Raw genomic sequence first — 16,570 nt, 5'->3', positions numbered from 1 at the left:
AAAGCCTAAGCAGTGTGAAAGCCTTGTCTCTTAGGAAAGCTGGAAACAGGTGAGCTTAAAAGGCGCTGTTAATAGAAATGTTGCGTTGGTTCCTATTTATAATAGAGCAGCAGTGTGTTCTTTCCTTTAAGAAGAGCAAACAGAACTTCCTAAAAACAAGGAATAGGCAGATCCTTCATGATTCTTCTGCATCCACTTTGAGGCCATCCTGCAAAACACCTCGAGATGCTCAGCTGTGTCTTAGGCTGCTCTACGTGTGTATTCATGTGAATGTCACAGTGCTCTCAGTGCATCTTTCCAGAGGTAGAAAGGGAAAGAATAAGCTCACTATATAATCATTGTTCTTATTCATTGGTTTTTTAAAACTCCTTGACAGCCGAGGTCCTAACAACGTCTTGCTTTCACTTCTGAGTAGTTTACTGTTGTTGTGCAGCATAATCCTGAAATCACCTGATGTTTATCTGGATTTAGAATTCAGATGACTTCCTTCTGCTTTCCCAATTCAACCTCAACTGCACAAAAGCTTGGTCAGAAACCCCGCAGCAGTTCTGCATGGGCAGTTAAGTAGATTTCCTGTTAAACATATGGACTGTAGTGAGGATGGTGGCTGTACTCTGCATGGTGTCAATGTGAAATGGCATTGGGGCTGCTGTCGCTGCTCCACCAGAAGCTGCACCACGGGCTTTAATGGTGCTGGGTTGACATAACTTCTCTCTTTTCACCACTGCTTTCATTCTCAGCTGTAGAAGCGCGCTGCTGTCAGCTGTGTGTGCACAAAGGTGCAGGAAGAGCAGGGGTTAAAGGCTGCATCGAGAGAATTTACCTTATTTGCAAAATGCTTTTCTGAGGTTGCAGGAAGCAATTATTAGGACTAAGTAGGGGATTTTTGGTGGTGCTAGAGCAGGCGTTTGGGGTTTTCTTTTTATGCTTTTTTCCCCTTTAGCTGCTGTGGATATGATAATCTTTCTGTCCTGTTGGAGTTTAACGTTCCCAGGATGAATGCATTCCAGGTGCTGCTTCTTGCCCCAATTTCTCAGTTTTGCACAGAACCTGCAGAGGTGAAGCAGCCGAATGGTTCACATGGCCTCGGGAACAACGTGCATCACAACTTCTTAAATGCTGCTATCTCAGCATTTCATCAGAATACCGCGAATGTTCATTTGCAGTGCAGAAGCTACAAAAATGAATGGGGAGGGAGCTGTGCCTGTAGAAAACCTGCACTCCATTTAAAAAAAACAACCCAAACCTCTGAATTGAATCTTGTCTTCAAAGAAAAGCAAGTATACAAAATTTCCTTTGGATCTCCCAATAAAAGTCAGACATTTCCTTTCTTAAATGTCAGGCTTACACAGTGAGTGCCCTCTGTTTTATTGCCATCATATCAGTCAGTCCATAGGGAGCCAGCTCTGTCCCATCTATAAACTGTATGTTGATGGCAGCTTGCTTATGTTCTGTTAATTCTATCAAATAAAACAATTTGATGTTTTAATTACCGCTTTGGTGTCCCGCGTTATTCAGGCGTGCAGCTCTATTAGAGTCAATAGCACGTTTCTTGTATTTTTTTGTTTGCTTGCTTTGGTGACAATATTAGGGTTTCATTCCAGTGTTTTACTTGAAAATTAACATATCATTAAGCAGCATAATAAGATTCTCACGCAGTGAAATGGCAAGAGAAAGCAGGGCATGGTTTCACAGCACTGCTTCACTGCTTAATTTAACAGAAGCTGGAAGTGGATCTGTTGATTAATTGGAGTTCTGGTATGGGATAGCAAAGCCAAAGCTGAAGCATTTTTTAGTAAAACTTAACGTTCAGGATTATTTTTCTATCATTACTGAACATTGTGAAGCATCATATGCTGGGACCACAACCTTCCAGCTTGGTTGTATGTGATCTAGAGACAAGTCTTCTCATATACCAGCACTGTTTGGTACACTTCTGTAGTACAGAGCGCTGTTTGGTGGGTAGAATAGGTGCATCTTCCTAACTCACATCTGGTAGGTTAACAGTTAACGGTTTGCTTCCAGGGGCAGGAAGCTGCTCTGATAGCTTGCTTTTGGTGCACTGCTGGGGATCCTCCTGTATATTAGCTCTGCTGATATAGCAGGGTTGGTTGCGGGGATCCTTTTCCGCAAGAGCCCTGTGGAAACGGAGATAACGTACACACTGATGAGCTGCTATCTGTGGCGTAAAGCACTTAAAGGGAATAGAGATTTACCAGAAGTCTTTAAACACAAGAAATTGCTCTTGACTCACCTCCTCCAGCTGCTTCCTGGGATGCATTCAAGGAGGTTTCTCACACGACGTAGCTCTGCTGCGTGGCTTTCTTGGCTTGGGAGAAGAGTGAGGATGGTCAGCATGTCCTAGCAATGCTCCATGTAAGGCTCAGTGGAAAAGCCCTTGGAAATATGGAGTCTTTTGGACTGGGTGAGCTGCCTGAAGCCTGTGGGCCAGCTGGGTTGTCCATGGCCATGGTTGCTTGTACTGGAGTTTATGCAAAGAAACCTCATGATGGGAAGGTTGGATGTATGTGTTGAAAACCTGCTGGATGAGCGTGTCACCCTTGACGTGAAACATGACAAATGTGCCTGTAGTCATTTCACCTGTTGTTACAAACGTGGTTCTCTTCATTAACTTGTATATATGTGCAGAAAAGTTGAACAGATTTGAGTGTGCGTGTCAAAGGATCATCTGGATTCAGTGCAGTGCTCGAAACATTCCTTATTACAAGAGATGGGTGTAAGTTCTGGGACCTCCTCTGTTATTTCTGTTGTACTGAGACAATGGTCATTGCTTGAAATTGGATGGGCACCTACTGGTGTCAGAGGCAAAGGCAGAGGAAAAGGCAGAGGTTATCACAGGAGGGAGTTGGTTCGGGCAGGTTTCTTCACCTGTGATAAATCCCAGAATGGAATATCCCAGGTTGGAAGGGTCATCGAGTCCAGTCCTTGGCTCCATGCAGGGCCACTCAAACTCTAACCAGTACCCAGCACTTCAGAGATGCTGGAGCTATCTTTGTGTTGTTTCAGGGCACTTTGTATGATTGAGGACATTAGAAAATGATACTCAGCATAGGAGTAATGTTATCCTTTGCATCTTGGAGATTGCTGCATGGCTGGTACATCACAGCAGAAAATACAGTAACTAACCTACTAAGTTTCTCTATCACAAGAGGGGTGGAAGGAAGCTTGCAGAGTCTGACCTAGTTTCCAGTTAGGATGATTTGAGCAGGATAAGTATGAGGGAATATTTGAGTTTCTCTGGCTGTTGTTTATCTGTTTGTTACCACTTTTCACCTTTCATGTGCTTTGTGCTTGTCTTGCGTATAGCACTGGGCATAGGGCTGTGGGGAAGACAAATCTACATGTATTGTGGTAGTGATAGGAAGACCAAAGATCTGATCAGCTGTCAACAGGAAAAGGAAGTCGGCAACCTCTGATTCTCAAATATTTTATTAAGACAGGGGAGGAGAAGCTCGTATCAGTTTGACTAAGGCTTTAATGGAGGGCAGATGGCAAATGACATCACTGGATGCTGAGTGGCTGGTCTGAAACTGCACAGCTTTAGAACTGTGAGTTATCTTCAATACCTTGAGAAGAGTAAATAAAGCTCTATAGAAAACAACGACAACCACGAAAACAACAGAGGAATAGATGTCAAACTTCAAAATCATGAATCAGGCAGCCTAGTTTCAGTTCTCCAGAAGGAAAATGGGAGCACGAGAAGTCTTGTAAGAAAACAAGGAAACAGCTTCAGTCCATCAGATTTTCCTTTCAGAAGGAAATCATGTGGAGGCATCTGATTTCTGTGGCTCGGTATGGTAGAGGAAAGGTGAAACAAATAGATCATGACAAATAAAGTGAATCCTTTAAGCTTCTTAACTAGAAAACTGAAAGACTGTGGTGTGTGTGTAAAATGGGCGCAGAAGTCTTTGGGGTATGGGAAATGGGACCACGCAGAGTCGAGTCATTAATGGCTCTAATAATGCTATGGAGAATCCACTGAAATGAAATGAAAGCCATACTGAATGACTGAGCTGAAAATACAAAGGATGAGTTGAATCCACACCCTGTTTTTCATATTACTTAATCAAAAACTTTCAAGACTCCATGGAATAACGCATGGCAAGAACTAAGAATGATGATCAGCTGGCTGTGTTGCTCACCCATAGAAAATCCTGGGACTTTTGTTATAGCTTGGTTGCACGGCAGTAAAAAAGATATGTGCCTGTTTACACATTCCAACATGACAGCTGATTTGTAAGAGCAGTGAGGCCGTCCTGCTGTACTGTGCATTGGAAAGACTTCTGAGCTGCTGTGCAAAGCTTGAGCACCGTGTTTGGATCTGAGAGCATTCCAAGGTGCAGGGAGAAAGGAGACTAGAGAAACTGACCTGTTGTGAAAGACTGAACGAATTGAAGACTTTTTATCCTGGGGGGGGAAAAAAAGTCCTTGTTCTTTAGGTCAGGATTGAAACAATATATATTCATCTACAAAAATAATCTGTTTTCCCTACTGCATTTGGGTAGGATGAGAGGTGATCTTGATGAGATCAAGGACGAGAGATGCTTTATTCTGCATCTCCTTTGCCAGGTCTTGACATTAGGAAATTTTCAAAGCATGGAGGTAAGAGTCCATTTCCCATATCTGCAGAGATCGTGCAGTCCCAGTCTTCAGAGGCTTTAAAAACTGATGGATTGGACAAATTCTAATAGAAGCAGTTATGTGGATTATTTTAATGATAGAGAAGGATGGCTTCAGATCTCAGTGACTGCTGTGTATAGTTTGCTTCCCTCCCTCCTCTCCATCCCCTCAGACACCCAAGGTCAGACTGGGCAGGGCTCTGAGCACTTGATGGAGCTGTAGGAGTCCCTGTTCATTGCAGTGGGGTTGGACTAGGTGTCCATTAAGGGTTCCTTCCAGCTCAAACAGTTCTATTGTTTCCCTTAATGCTGCGTTGCTGTGGGGTGTTACATATAAATGCTCAGGGAATCTCTATAATTGAACGTGAAATGAAGCAAGAACATTTAAAAATATCAAGTTCATTCCTACCATGGGAAGCACCTTGAGTCAGCAGCATCAAAAAACCCAAGAAGAGGGACATGTTCAGCTGTCAGTGAAGTCAGAATCCCTTCTTCCTTCTCTTTAGAGCAACTGCCTCTTTTCTAGGCCAAACCAAATGCTTTTGCAGAACGCAGGTAGGACTGACATTTGGACCTGGCTCAACTTAGGGGAAGCTGCTCAGATCCCTGCTTTTATGGTGCCCTTTGTGCATCCTGCTATGCTTTTGGGGCCGGCCTGCAGCTGAGCACAGGCTGATGTACGTGGGCTCATTGTGATGGGGCTCTGGATGCAGCGGTCAGTGCTAAAGTCAGCAGCCATTTGGTGCTGTGCTGTCTTAACCAGCTGGCATGGAGCAGGCCAGCACAACAGGAGCAGACAGAGATGGCACTTTATTCCAGAGAAACTCAGCCTCCTTCAGCCTACAAGAAGAGATATCAGAGTTGTAGGTTCCTTCTACCTCCTTTTGCCTCCTTGACCCATTGCAGCCTTGGAAGCCAAGATCTTTTGCTTGCAGCCACGTCTTCCACACCTTTCTGCCCATCTCCTGTGAGTGTGCTGGTGTTTCCACCTCCTCCAGCCCTACAAAAGCCACTGGAAGTGCTTGAGTGTGACAGCATCTGAAACATGGCTGCATCAAAGCACACGGATACAGATCTTAGAATCACCAAAGTGGTTCAAAAAGACCACCAAGATCATCTCATCTGACCATCCCCACTGTACCCACTCAGCCATCAGTGCCACATCTTTTGAAGACCTCCAGGGATGGGGACTCCAGCACCTCCCTGAGCATCCAGCATTGGGACACGCTTGTAGGGATGTTGCAAGATTTGTTTGTACCTTCAGAGCTGTTATCCTCGCTCTGTTTTGATAAATAGGGTTTGTTCAACTGTAGGAATTTGTTGATCTTTTCTGAGAGAAAAGTGAAGGAAAATAGGGGAGAAATAATCTCTCCATGCAGCTCATAGCAAAGATTTGGTCATGAGAGCTCCGGGTGTGTTTTTTTTTTTTTTCTGCAAGGAGAAGCCGCTTGCAGCGGTAGCTGGAACAGAACTGAATGTGCAGGATTAAGCTTGAGGCCCCTGCTTCCTGTATAAGGGGAGAAGAGCGTTCTCAGCACCAAGCGCTCGCCAAAAGGAAAACGGGTAATGCACAAACATGGGCTGGGCTGTTCGCTGTGCTGCTGCCAGCTGCTGCCGGGTAGATTCCTGCTGGTTGTGGGGGCAAAGCTGCCCCTCGGCATTGCTGAAGCAAAATGGGGTCTGGGTGTGCTTAAGGTAAAGAGCTCCTTGTGTGAATATTATAAAACAAATGTCGAGAGGGAGGAAAAAGCAGGAGTTCTTGGAAGAACAACACGAGGAAATGACAGACTTGCAGAAGGCTCCCAAACAATGAGGAGTGAAAGAACTCGGAGGCGCTGTTCCCAAAACATCACTGGGACCCCGATTCCCTTTGAGAGCACAAAGAGCCTTGTTTTAGTTTAGTTCCTCCCTCCCTGGCTAGCTCTTGTGGGATGTACATCCATAAGGCAGAGCAAGGAGGGGGTGGGTGGGCAGAAAGCTGCCATTGCCCCATCATTGCAGCAGTGGTAGCATCCAGTCCATAACTAACTCCCTCCCATCACCTTTACCACTTTGACCTGTGGTATGGTCTAGTGGTTGGCAACCCTGCTTGTGGCAGAGGGGTTGAAACCAAATGATGTTTGAGATCCTTTCCCACCCAGGCCATTGTATGGTTCTGTGATCCCTCCAGCAGAAGCAGCATGTAGGAGTGAGAACGGTGCAGTCTGTTGGTTACATTCAGCCTTCGTGCTGCAGATTGCAGGGCGTAAGTTCCTTTCTCTGAGCACACCTTATCCGCTTCCTCGTGTCATGAACTCGCTGGTGGCTTCCTGGCAAAGCATCCAAAAGCTCCTGTGGACAGAACGCTTCCAGTCGCAGGAGCTTCCAGGCTCATGGAAGCAGCAGGGCTGGCGTCTTGTTTGCTGATCTGTGACCGCCCAGGTTCACGGCCTGCAGTTTGTTTGCTCTCCCATGAGGAGGGCTGGGAGCCCTCGGGATGGAAGTGGCAGCGAGCAGCACAGCTCTGTGCAGGACTTGCTCCTCTGGGAAGCTCTCTGGTTGTTTTGCTCCATCTGCTCTACGAAGCCATTTGATTATTGTAAATGCTTTTATTTGCTTGTCGTGTTAGAGCCGTGGACAAGCAATACCTGCCTCCAGATCAGTTTTCTCCTCTGTTTTTCACAAGTGGCAGCAAAAAAAAAAATAATCTGTTTGCTTTTGATTATATAACGTCAAAGTTACGTTACATATAACTGAGTTATGGACCAGAATGCACTGAGCTCCCTGCTGTGGTCACGGTAAGTGGTTATCTTCTTTGATAGCAGTCACTAAGCTCTATGTTAATAGTTTCGAATCAACAGTGCTTTATGATCCGCCCCTATTTAAATATCTGCCTTAATCTTTTCACAGTAGTGTGTTTTCGAATGAGTTTCTGCTTCCTGAAGTTGCTTTAAGCTCCAAGTGTGAGCAGGATCAGCTCTCTGGTTTGGGCAGGGCTGGGTCTGTTCTTCCTCATTGCACTTGCAGGCTGGCAGAAGCAGACATGTGCATGTGCATGGGTGTATTCATGCCTGCGAGTGTGTGCTCTTGGTTTATTTAGGCAGGCAAAGTGTGTGAGCCCTTCTGTCTGCGTGCCATACAGGTGGAACTTGGGAAAGCATTTCGTGCTGTTTGTGTAGTACAATATATTCTTTCAACATGGGATATTTTAAGTCTGGTGAGAACCTGTGGTTGTAGATTGATGTCCTTCTGTCCTGTCACTATAAACAAGAAGCGTAAGCCAGGTGACACCCTCAGTGCTGTGTTTCACTTCATGTACTTTCTCATTCCTAGATTGTGCTCAGTTTAATTGCCTGGAGTGACTCAAGGGAAGAAATCCACCCAGCTGCGTGTTCAGACAAGGAGCTCAAGATACGTTATTCCATCGCCTTACTCAGATCTTGAGCAACAATTAGTTTATTAATAAGAAAAATATCTGTAATTAGTCGTATACAAACACCAAACACCACAATTAGATTTTAGGGAAGCCATAACCTAAATTGGTCCTTGAATATTAAGGGCCTCATCTGCATGAGCTTCATGTCGTTCTCAGAATAAGTGGGACATAATGTTGCGTGATACAGTTGTGTTTTGTCACTTGATATGGAGTTATAGGGAAACCTCAGCTTGATGCCCAGAGTGGTCACTTGAAGCAGTTGGTACCTTCCAGCATTCATTGCATATGTTATTGTTATTCCTTTAACAGCAGTATCCAAAACTGATGTTTGCAATGGAAAATTCATGTTCTAGCTTTTTTATTTTCCCACATCCTGACTTGAAGCCACATTCCTTAATGTTTGCTGTGGTTTATCCAGTGCCTTACAATGCAAACAGTGCTAGTACAGAACTTCGTACAATCAAGAGGAGAGAAGGAGAGATGTCACAGCTTTGTAGAAACTGCAGTTTTCTGAGGCTCTCTGTGTAGAGCTGTCTTCGGGGTTGAACATAAAGCTTATGGTAGCGGCAAGGAACTCAAAACCAGAGAGCAGGCACAAACATTACCCAAGTGCTGTAATTACCTCGCCTTGTTATTGAATGATGGTGAAGCATGTCTCGACGTGTGGCATGTCAGAGGTATTTGGAAATGATGGCTCGTCCTTCATTACAGGAAGGGAATGAAGCAGCCTCTTCCACGCTCGGCCTTGCCTATAAGCATGCAGTAGCTGATTAAAGAAGATTCTTTGAATAATTGAATTTTCTCAGGTTGGGAGGTATGTGGGAAGTACACCAATATGCTTCATGGCTCATGTGCATGCTTCATTGCTGCACAGCTCCATGTCCAAGGCATCCTCTGTATGGAAAAATGTTCCACTTTCACCTCTTGGCAAAAGGATGGAGGGAGAACGAGGGGAAAAAACTGCTGTAAAAATACATCCAGAAGCTCCGCTCTGTTTGTGTAAGCTCTTTCCCTTGTGAATTTTGCTGTGATCTTTGAGCTGGTGGCTTTTCATACTATGTTGGGCAAATAAATCTGCCCTGAAACATTCTGTCATCAGGCTTTCCATACCACAGTGTTTTTTCTTGCAACATGGCACTCAGGAATCCCCAGGAATCCAAAAACTTGGGGAACCTTCAGCAGCTCCTGGTGGATATGGGAGACATTCATGGCACGTAGGAATCAGGCTGGGGTTCCTCACCCAGCCTTGTCAAGGAACCCCATGGTTCCTTAATCCCGTGTCTTGTCTGCGTCTTGTTTCTCATGTAGGCACTTTTCATCTGTATTTCAACTACGCAGACTCATAGTTTGGAGTGGTTGGGAAATAGTTGCATTGATACGGGTAGAGGAGGAGATGGGTTGCACAAAGGGGTTATTTTGCAGTGTTTTTAGTGTAGATATGCTTGATGGATTGTTTCTTAGTGTCGGCCAGCTCTGCTGACTTACAGGAAAGAAGGGATCCAGGGGGGCTGATCTCTCCCCACGCTTTAGTTGTTTGCAATATAAACAGCTGAGCTATTCCTCAGAGCCTCTCTTAGAGAGAAAAACAAAACAAAACAAAACCGAGCATTTTGGGGGTGAGTTCTAATATAGACAAATGAGGCAAATTACACCCTACCGAGTGCTTATCAGCTTGGATTTGTGAATGCTACCTGTGGTTCGCTGGAGTGATTCCTGACAACAGCAGGTTAAGGAAACGATCCTTAAAAATCCCTTGGAAATGAACTGTTTTCTGCTGTTCTAACTCCAACATGGAGGCCAGTTCCCTCCTAAAAACTCTCTTTGGTTAATTCCAGGGGAGGTTCAAGTTGGATATCACCAAATAGAGTGGTGATACAATAGCACAACTGCCCAGGGAGGTGTTGGAGGTGTTCAGGAGCCATGGAGATGTGGCACTGAGGGATGTGGGCATGGTGGGGTGTGTCATTGGTTGGCCTTAGGGTCTTAGAGGTCTTTTTCAGCCTTTGTGATTCCATGATTCTTTATGGGGCTGCAACCAATGCCTTGTGCTGTAAGCCAGTGGGATGGGGCCAGAGTTCATCAGAAAGCAGAGTGAGTGCATTCCCAGTACTGCACAACTTAGCTCTGTACTTGTACTGCTAATCTCTGTTAAATTTAGGGCTGGGAAAATTGTCTGTTGACATGCATCTGCCTCATAATATGTTCCTCTGTCCCCAAGAAGTCTTGTAGGAAAGGCTGTAATGAAGCAAGCTGATACGCAGCTATTTGTCCTCCCTTTTTGGGTTACGTAGGAGTGGGAGAGATGCCAGATATTCCTCTTGTTTTTCAGCAAGCGCGCAGTCGCATACAGCATGTTCCTGCTTTAGATCTGTGGAGCTTCAGGAGATGAATTCAAATGCAGGAGTTGGTTTAGATTTTAGGAACTGAGTGAATGCACTGGGGCTGGGCAGAGGAATGGAGTAATTATTGGTCTGTGCTCTTCAAGAGCTGGTGGTCTGCTGTGCCGAGAGCTGCAGAGCACTGAGGCCTTCCTTAACGTGGTGGTGAATGGAGCTGCCTCATGGCTGAGAGAGGAGGATGCAAGGAGGTAGGGAGTCTTACATCAGGACGGAACGAGCTGAATACCCTTAGCACTGCAACAGCGATGAAGAAAAGCAGCTTTTTGTACCGTGTGGGACAGAGACCAGCAGACCTGCACGTGTTCTTTTTCAATAGAAAGCTTCAGTTCTGTTGGTGGGTGCAGGTGTTATTTTTTCCCTTCATTTATTCTTTCTGACAGGGTGAAGGCGTGATCTGTGAGGGTAGCAAGGCAGGTTTGGTGGAATGCATCTACATAATTATTGACAAATGTAAGCATTTTTTTGCTGTTGTTGTTCCATTGTGCAACAGAACAGTTCGTGTTCTGCTTTTCAGGATCAGTAAAAGTCGAAGCATTGGTATTAAACTGCACGCTTTCTGTGTGAAGTTTAGGTTGTATCACAGGGGCTGAATGTACGTGATGTTCTGGGCTTTGGAAAACAACCGAACGTGTCTGCAGCTGTTCCAGTGCAAGAGCAGCACTGAAGGACGTGGTAAAGGCACCAAAATGCCTTGAGAACAGTCCCTCCTGTTGGAAGCGTAATGCGTCAGAAGAGAAATCATTTCTTTTCATTGCTGATTATCTGAATTTCTAAACACGCCATGAAACCTGGCTTTGTTCTGGGAAGGAATTGCTGGAAGTTGGGCGAGTTTTGCTACTTGTTTTTTTTTTTTCTTTCCAGTGAAACCTGCAGTAACTTTATCCATTCCCACATCTTTGGTTTCAGTCTAGTTTAGCTTTCCTAATATTGCATTTCCAGGTGGAAACGTGCTGTTTTTCATGGGGTAAAATCTTCCATCCAAACTTTGTGGTCAAGGTGAGTAGGGAATGATTATTTCACAATGTGTGTCTCAGGATCAGTTGAAAATAGTCTTAATGCAAAGCCAGGCTGGCAGCCATCCATCCATCCATCCATCCTGCTACAGGGGCTGCTGGTATTGCTTGTGCTGCCTGGTAGCTGCTGGTAGTTTTTTGCTTCAGGCTTTTGGATTCTTAACATTAAGCATTACTCTTTTTTTTTTGGCCTATTTTTTGTTGTTTTGCTGAATGGAGTTGAGTACATTGAATGCTTTCCTAGAAGTGGCTTTGCTGTTTTGTTCAGCTTCATGTTTGGGTACAGTGAACACACGTAGCCAGCAAGGAAATAAAGCTCTCTGTCAGACTCCTGATCATTCATTAAAACTGTCAGATCTCTATTGGTTTTGGCTGTTCCCTCTTATACAGCCTTTTTAATAGTAGATCTGGATGCAGGTCGACATTTAGATGTTTTAACGTCATGTTGAGTGCATTATGCTTGTTTTTTAGAGTTGACAGCATGTATCTTACTGGCTTTCTTAAGCAGGCCCCAGGGAAATGGAGTTGGAAAGCCAAAGCGAGAGGTCTCTTGCCTCAGCAGCACGGTGCTGTTGGTCTGAGCTAATTATTAATGAGAATTTGCCACATGCCTTCGTGGGTTTTTGATTTAACTGTTTACTCAAAGTATAACGACAGAAGCTGGGTGCTCCTGTTAAACTGAAACCCTGCAGTGACTGATGTTGTAATTCCTTTAGACTTAATACAGCTACTGAATATGTGGAGCTCTTCCAAAAACTCAACTGAAATTCATTCAGTTTGATGATCTTCGGGGTCCCTTCCAATCCAAGCCATTCTGTGAGTCTGTGAATTGGGTTGGAACGGACCTTAAAGACCATGGAGCTCCAACCCCCTGACCTGGGCAGGGTTGCCACCCACTAGATCTTAAACAATACCTTTTTCTCGGCAATATTCACTTGTAGTACATATCCAGAACACTGCATTTAACATACAGTCAAGTTTATGATCAAAATCTGATGTGTTTGTTTTTTTCCCAGATGCATTAGGTTTCAGAACTTGCTCGAGCTGTGTGCTGGCTGTACCTTCATTTCAGTCTTTCTCCAAAGCAGTGGAATTTCAGTGGTTCTACAGGCAGGTTAACAGGATCAGTGCGTTCTGTGAGAACTGCATGCAGTGTCCACACAGCAGCAGTACGTTGGGAGAAAGAAGTGGTAATTCAAAGCAGGCATCTGAGATCACACACACACACACAGAAGGGCATTTGAGTTTCTTTTTCACTCTTAGAGGTGGATCAATGGGGAAGCAGACCTGGGATGAGCCATTTCTCTGGCAAGGAGAACTGCAGCCTGAGTTAAAGCATCCCCAGGGAGTGACTGAAGAAGTCATAAAGTGAAGTGGAGGAGCAGAATTTCTTGCAAGGGAGCACCCTGTAGCAACGTGCATGCTAGATTAGTCCCTTAGCAAAGAGCTGTTCCTGGGGAAGAGATGAGAAAGCCTGCAAAAATAGGCTCACGCTTTAGGTTTGATGCCTCTCTGATGGATTTGCTGCAAAAAGTGCAGTTGGGAATGTAGCTGTCTCTATGGGAACGTCTTGCTGCTATATTTAGCAAAAGTAAATGAAGCTTGTTTCATCAGATGGGCACGGTTTTGGTAAGGTTTGATTGGAGAGGTTAGGGTTATTGTGGGGGGAGAGAGACTCGAGGAATTTCTTTGTTGGTGAATCACTTGTCTGGTGTTTTTCAAGTTAAAAAGTGCCATAGGTGTATATTCTTTCTGCAGGCAATGTTAGGATTGGGTGACACTTCAACTTGAAATATTAATTGCTTGTATATAATAAGTATATATTATATAAAGTATGGCAGGTGACTAACTGGGCACGTTCAGCACTGGCCAGTGCCTGTGGAGCAGAGAATTTGATGTCTCTACTATATGTTCTGATTTGATGGCATCCGTTAGGTGCACTGCAGCCAGGGGATGTGCCTGTTGGGTGTGCAGCACACAGCTGACAGCAAAACACTGCAGAAGGGCTCCTCTTCAGCTTGCTTTCCCACCCTGCTTTTGGTTTAGCCATCACTGTTCAGTTACACCTTCAACAGCAGCATGGCCATGTAGGAATATGGGAGCTGACCGCAGCGGCTCCAGTTGTGCTCCAGGTCCCCACCTGCTCGTAGCTCTTGCCTCGTGCTCTAACTGCTTGGTGAGTTCTTTTCTCCCTTCTCCTCCATGTTACGTTCAAGTCCAGCGCAGAGCTGAGCAGATCGGATGCTGCACATATTTCTGCTCTATAAACACATGCTTGTTTACATTTGCTTCATTGCTGTTTTGACTCAAATCCCATTCCGATGCCAGAGGATATCAGCCATGATGAACGGACCCCAAGATTCTGCCATTGTGTTCCCCATGTTTGCTTTTATGCTGCCTTCCTGTTCAAGTATTTGACCACTTCTTTTAGGATATCTTCCAGGATTTCAGAGGTTGACTTGGAAGCAATTCAGAGGAGCCATGATGCACAAACATACTTTCTGGTTACTAATTCTCCTTGTTACGTTTATGATTGAAAGCAAACTTCACCGCTAAGTTCTTATTCTGTAGTGCTCCATGTTATACTCAGCCTAAATCATAAAACCACCCTCTTTTTGCAAAAATACATCTTCTTGTCCTACAAAATCCTCTCCGTTCTGACTAACAGCTCTGCTTTGATTGTGAGCTGCTATGCAAGCTTAAAGCAAACCCTCTGGCTTCCATTCTGCTTTCCAGCACCTTTGAGCTGCACATCTCATATGGAAGCCCCCAGCCCTTTGCTGCTGTATCTTTGCAATGCCTTGCCATCGCACTCGCACCCAATTCTTTCTCTCTACTTGCATTCGCAGGCCACATCTGCTGGTGAACTTTGTGCAGTCTGCCTGGGTTTTTTCATGCTTTTTTTTCCCCTCCCCTTTTTACTAGAAGAAAGGTTTGTTTGTTGGCCGCTGGCTTTGGGGCGGGACAGGAATGCAATGCATGCCCAGACCGCGCAGTATTTCCTGTTGCTGCAGCCCTCTGCGTCGGCAGGGCTCCAGAACAAGGCAGCTCCCGAAACGCCTCGATTTTTATGGGGGGAAAAGCCCCGTATTTTTAACAGTGAATCTTTGTGGCACGACGGTGCTTGAAATATGTTGGTTTCGAGGGATGCGTGTGTGTTATTTATAGGTTGCCGTGGCAGGGAGCGTTATCCCTACAGAAGGTGCAGGGAGGAGGCTCCGTCGCGTCACTGCAAGAAGTGATGTTTATTTTGCAGCACAATATGGCTCCATCATGCTTCCTGTGTAGCTCAGCTCGCTGCATTTTCCACTCAGTTAAAAATAGTGGTGATCTTTTGTCACTGGAGTTATTTCTGCGTTAGTTGTGCTGCTTTATTTTGCTCTTGCACCACTCTGGAGTCCTACTTCTGCATTGCGTGAATTCTATAGCAAGAAATACTATGTCTGGGCAAAAGGGAAGAGGTTGAGTTCAGTCCCTTTGGACATTAAATTTTGCTTTGTTTGGTGCAGAAGGGAGATGACGGGTTTTCTTCCTTTTATGATTATTTTGAAGTGCTTTTGTTCTTTTGTAGCTACCGCAGCTTTGTTGCTGTTTCAGACTTACAGCTGATAGAGAAGTATTTGTAAAGTGTGGCTTTGCATTGATTTTCTTTTGTTATTTTCTTGAAGCATATTCATGTTTTAGAGCACTTGGGTTCCCTGGCTCCAGCAGAACATAGGAGGCCTTGGAGAGGGCAGATACCAGGGAAAGGTTGAGTCATGAATCGTGTGTATGAGTAAATATATATATGCAGAAACACTATATATCCTTTTTATGTGCTCATCAGCTACTTAGTCCTGTTTGAAAAGAGAGCAAGTATGTGGGTTGGTCCTTTGGTTCATCTTTGCTCCATCCTTGGTCCTTCAGGGTGGCACATGCCAACAAGGCAACTGGGTGCCAGTATGGGGTTGAGGGGAAAACCGAGGCAAGGCTGGCTGGCCACATCCAGTCCTATTCAAAGACCATCCAGATGTTCATATGGAGATACAGCAGCTCCCTCTCCATTGTGCTGGAAGCCTGCAAGCCTGACATCACAAAGAGATGCACCTTTCAGGCCTTTGGAGATGCACACCTACATGTGGCAGCTGTCTCAGTGAAGCTCTGTTGCCTTGTCAAGCAGAGCAGAAGTGGAGGAGCTGGCCATGCTCTGTGCCGTGTAATGTGAACTCAAAGGTATTGCGCTCACAGCATGGTTCAGCAGGTTAATTAGGCTGTTAAAAGCTGTTTTGACTTTCTGTCTTTATTATTAAATGTGAATGCCCCCAAAGCAGTGGGTCTGTTCCTAAAGCCTTCAAGCTGAATGGCTGTGAGGAGGTGAGCTTTGGCAGATGGATTTGTTTTCATTTAGTATTTCCTGGTCACGAGGTCTTCCTTTTTTATTTTGAATGCTTGCAGCACAGCAAGACAGCAAGGATGTTTATCTTTAAGTCATGGCTTAGATGAGTAGTAACACATGTGATGTGAAGGATATACCATCATAAATATGTACATCCAACTGTTGTATGCAGACTGTAGCATACCAGCTCTTTGGTTTCCCTTGGAATTCTTTGGGTTCTCCTTGGAACTTTGCTTTATGTGCAGTTTTGAGGCTTTTTGTGGTTTCTTCTTCCTCCTGGTCAGTTCAGAGGGATGGCAGTGTGGCCAGTGCCTGCATTCAGCTGTGAGGAGCTACAGCAGATGGAGCATCACAGCACTGTACAGACTAGGCAGAGAAGAGTTCTGCACCGTGGTTTGAAATACATTGCTGTCAATGCTTAGCAAGTTAGCTTCCAGCAGCAGCAGATATTTCATCCACCCACATTTAGGGAATGCAGCTAATAATTATTATCAGGCAAAAGCTGGTTTTCCCTTGAAGCTGCTGCAACAACAAAAACGTTTTCAGAGTGTTACTTGATGAGGTGGAAGCTCAGTTCTCTTCATGCTGCTTTGAATTAATGTCCATCCTGACTATTTGTTTCCTTTTTGTTCTAGGTAGTACCCAAAAGTGGACTTTCACAGCCATTTTTGTGCTGCCTTTCAGTCATTCTGGGCTAGCAATTCAATCTCAGTGTGCAGATAGAGCTC

At 44.9% G+C, this 16,570-nt stretch overlaps 1 protein-coding gene across 9 annotated transcripts in view; it reads left to right on the top strand.

The window, feature by feature from the left end:
• The window catches only part of CTDSPL (CTD small phosphatase like), a 64,776-nt gene that overhangs the window by 14,516 nt on the left and 33,690 nt on the right, over positions 1 to 16,570 (top strand). Inside the window, exon 1 of one of the 9 annotated variants that reach the window (XM_085539068.1) lies at positions 6,887 to 7,417. The exons of 6 other annotated variants lie outside the window; for them this stretch is intronic. Coding sequence is in view for 2 of the 3 variants with exons in the window: in XM_015852923.2 (XP_015708409.1) it covers positions 10,633 to 10,642 (10 nt within the window). In the remaining variant the exon portion in view is untranslated. Of the gene's footprint in view, positions 1 to 6,886; positions 7,418 to 10,424; positions 10,643 to 16,570 lie in introns of those variants that run through there. 2 more of the 9 variants (XM_015852923.2, XM_085539067.1) reach the window with 2 other exon arrangements.

Source organism: Coturnix japonica, chromosome 2 (assembly GCF_054131305.1).
Source record: "Coturnix japonica strain WE chromosome 2, WE-NBRP24, whole genome shotgun sequence".
Lineage (NCBI taxonomy): Eukaryota > Metazoa > Chordata > Aves > Galliformes > Phasianidae > Coturnix > Coturnix japonica.
The sequence above is the reverse complement of the archived record's forward strand: the minus strand, read 5'-3'. Positions and strand labels throughout refer to the sequence as shown.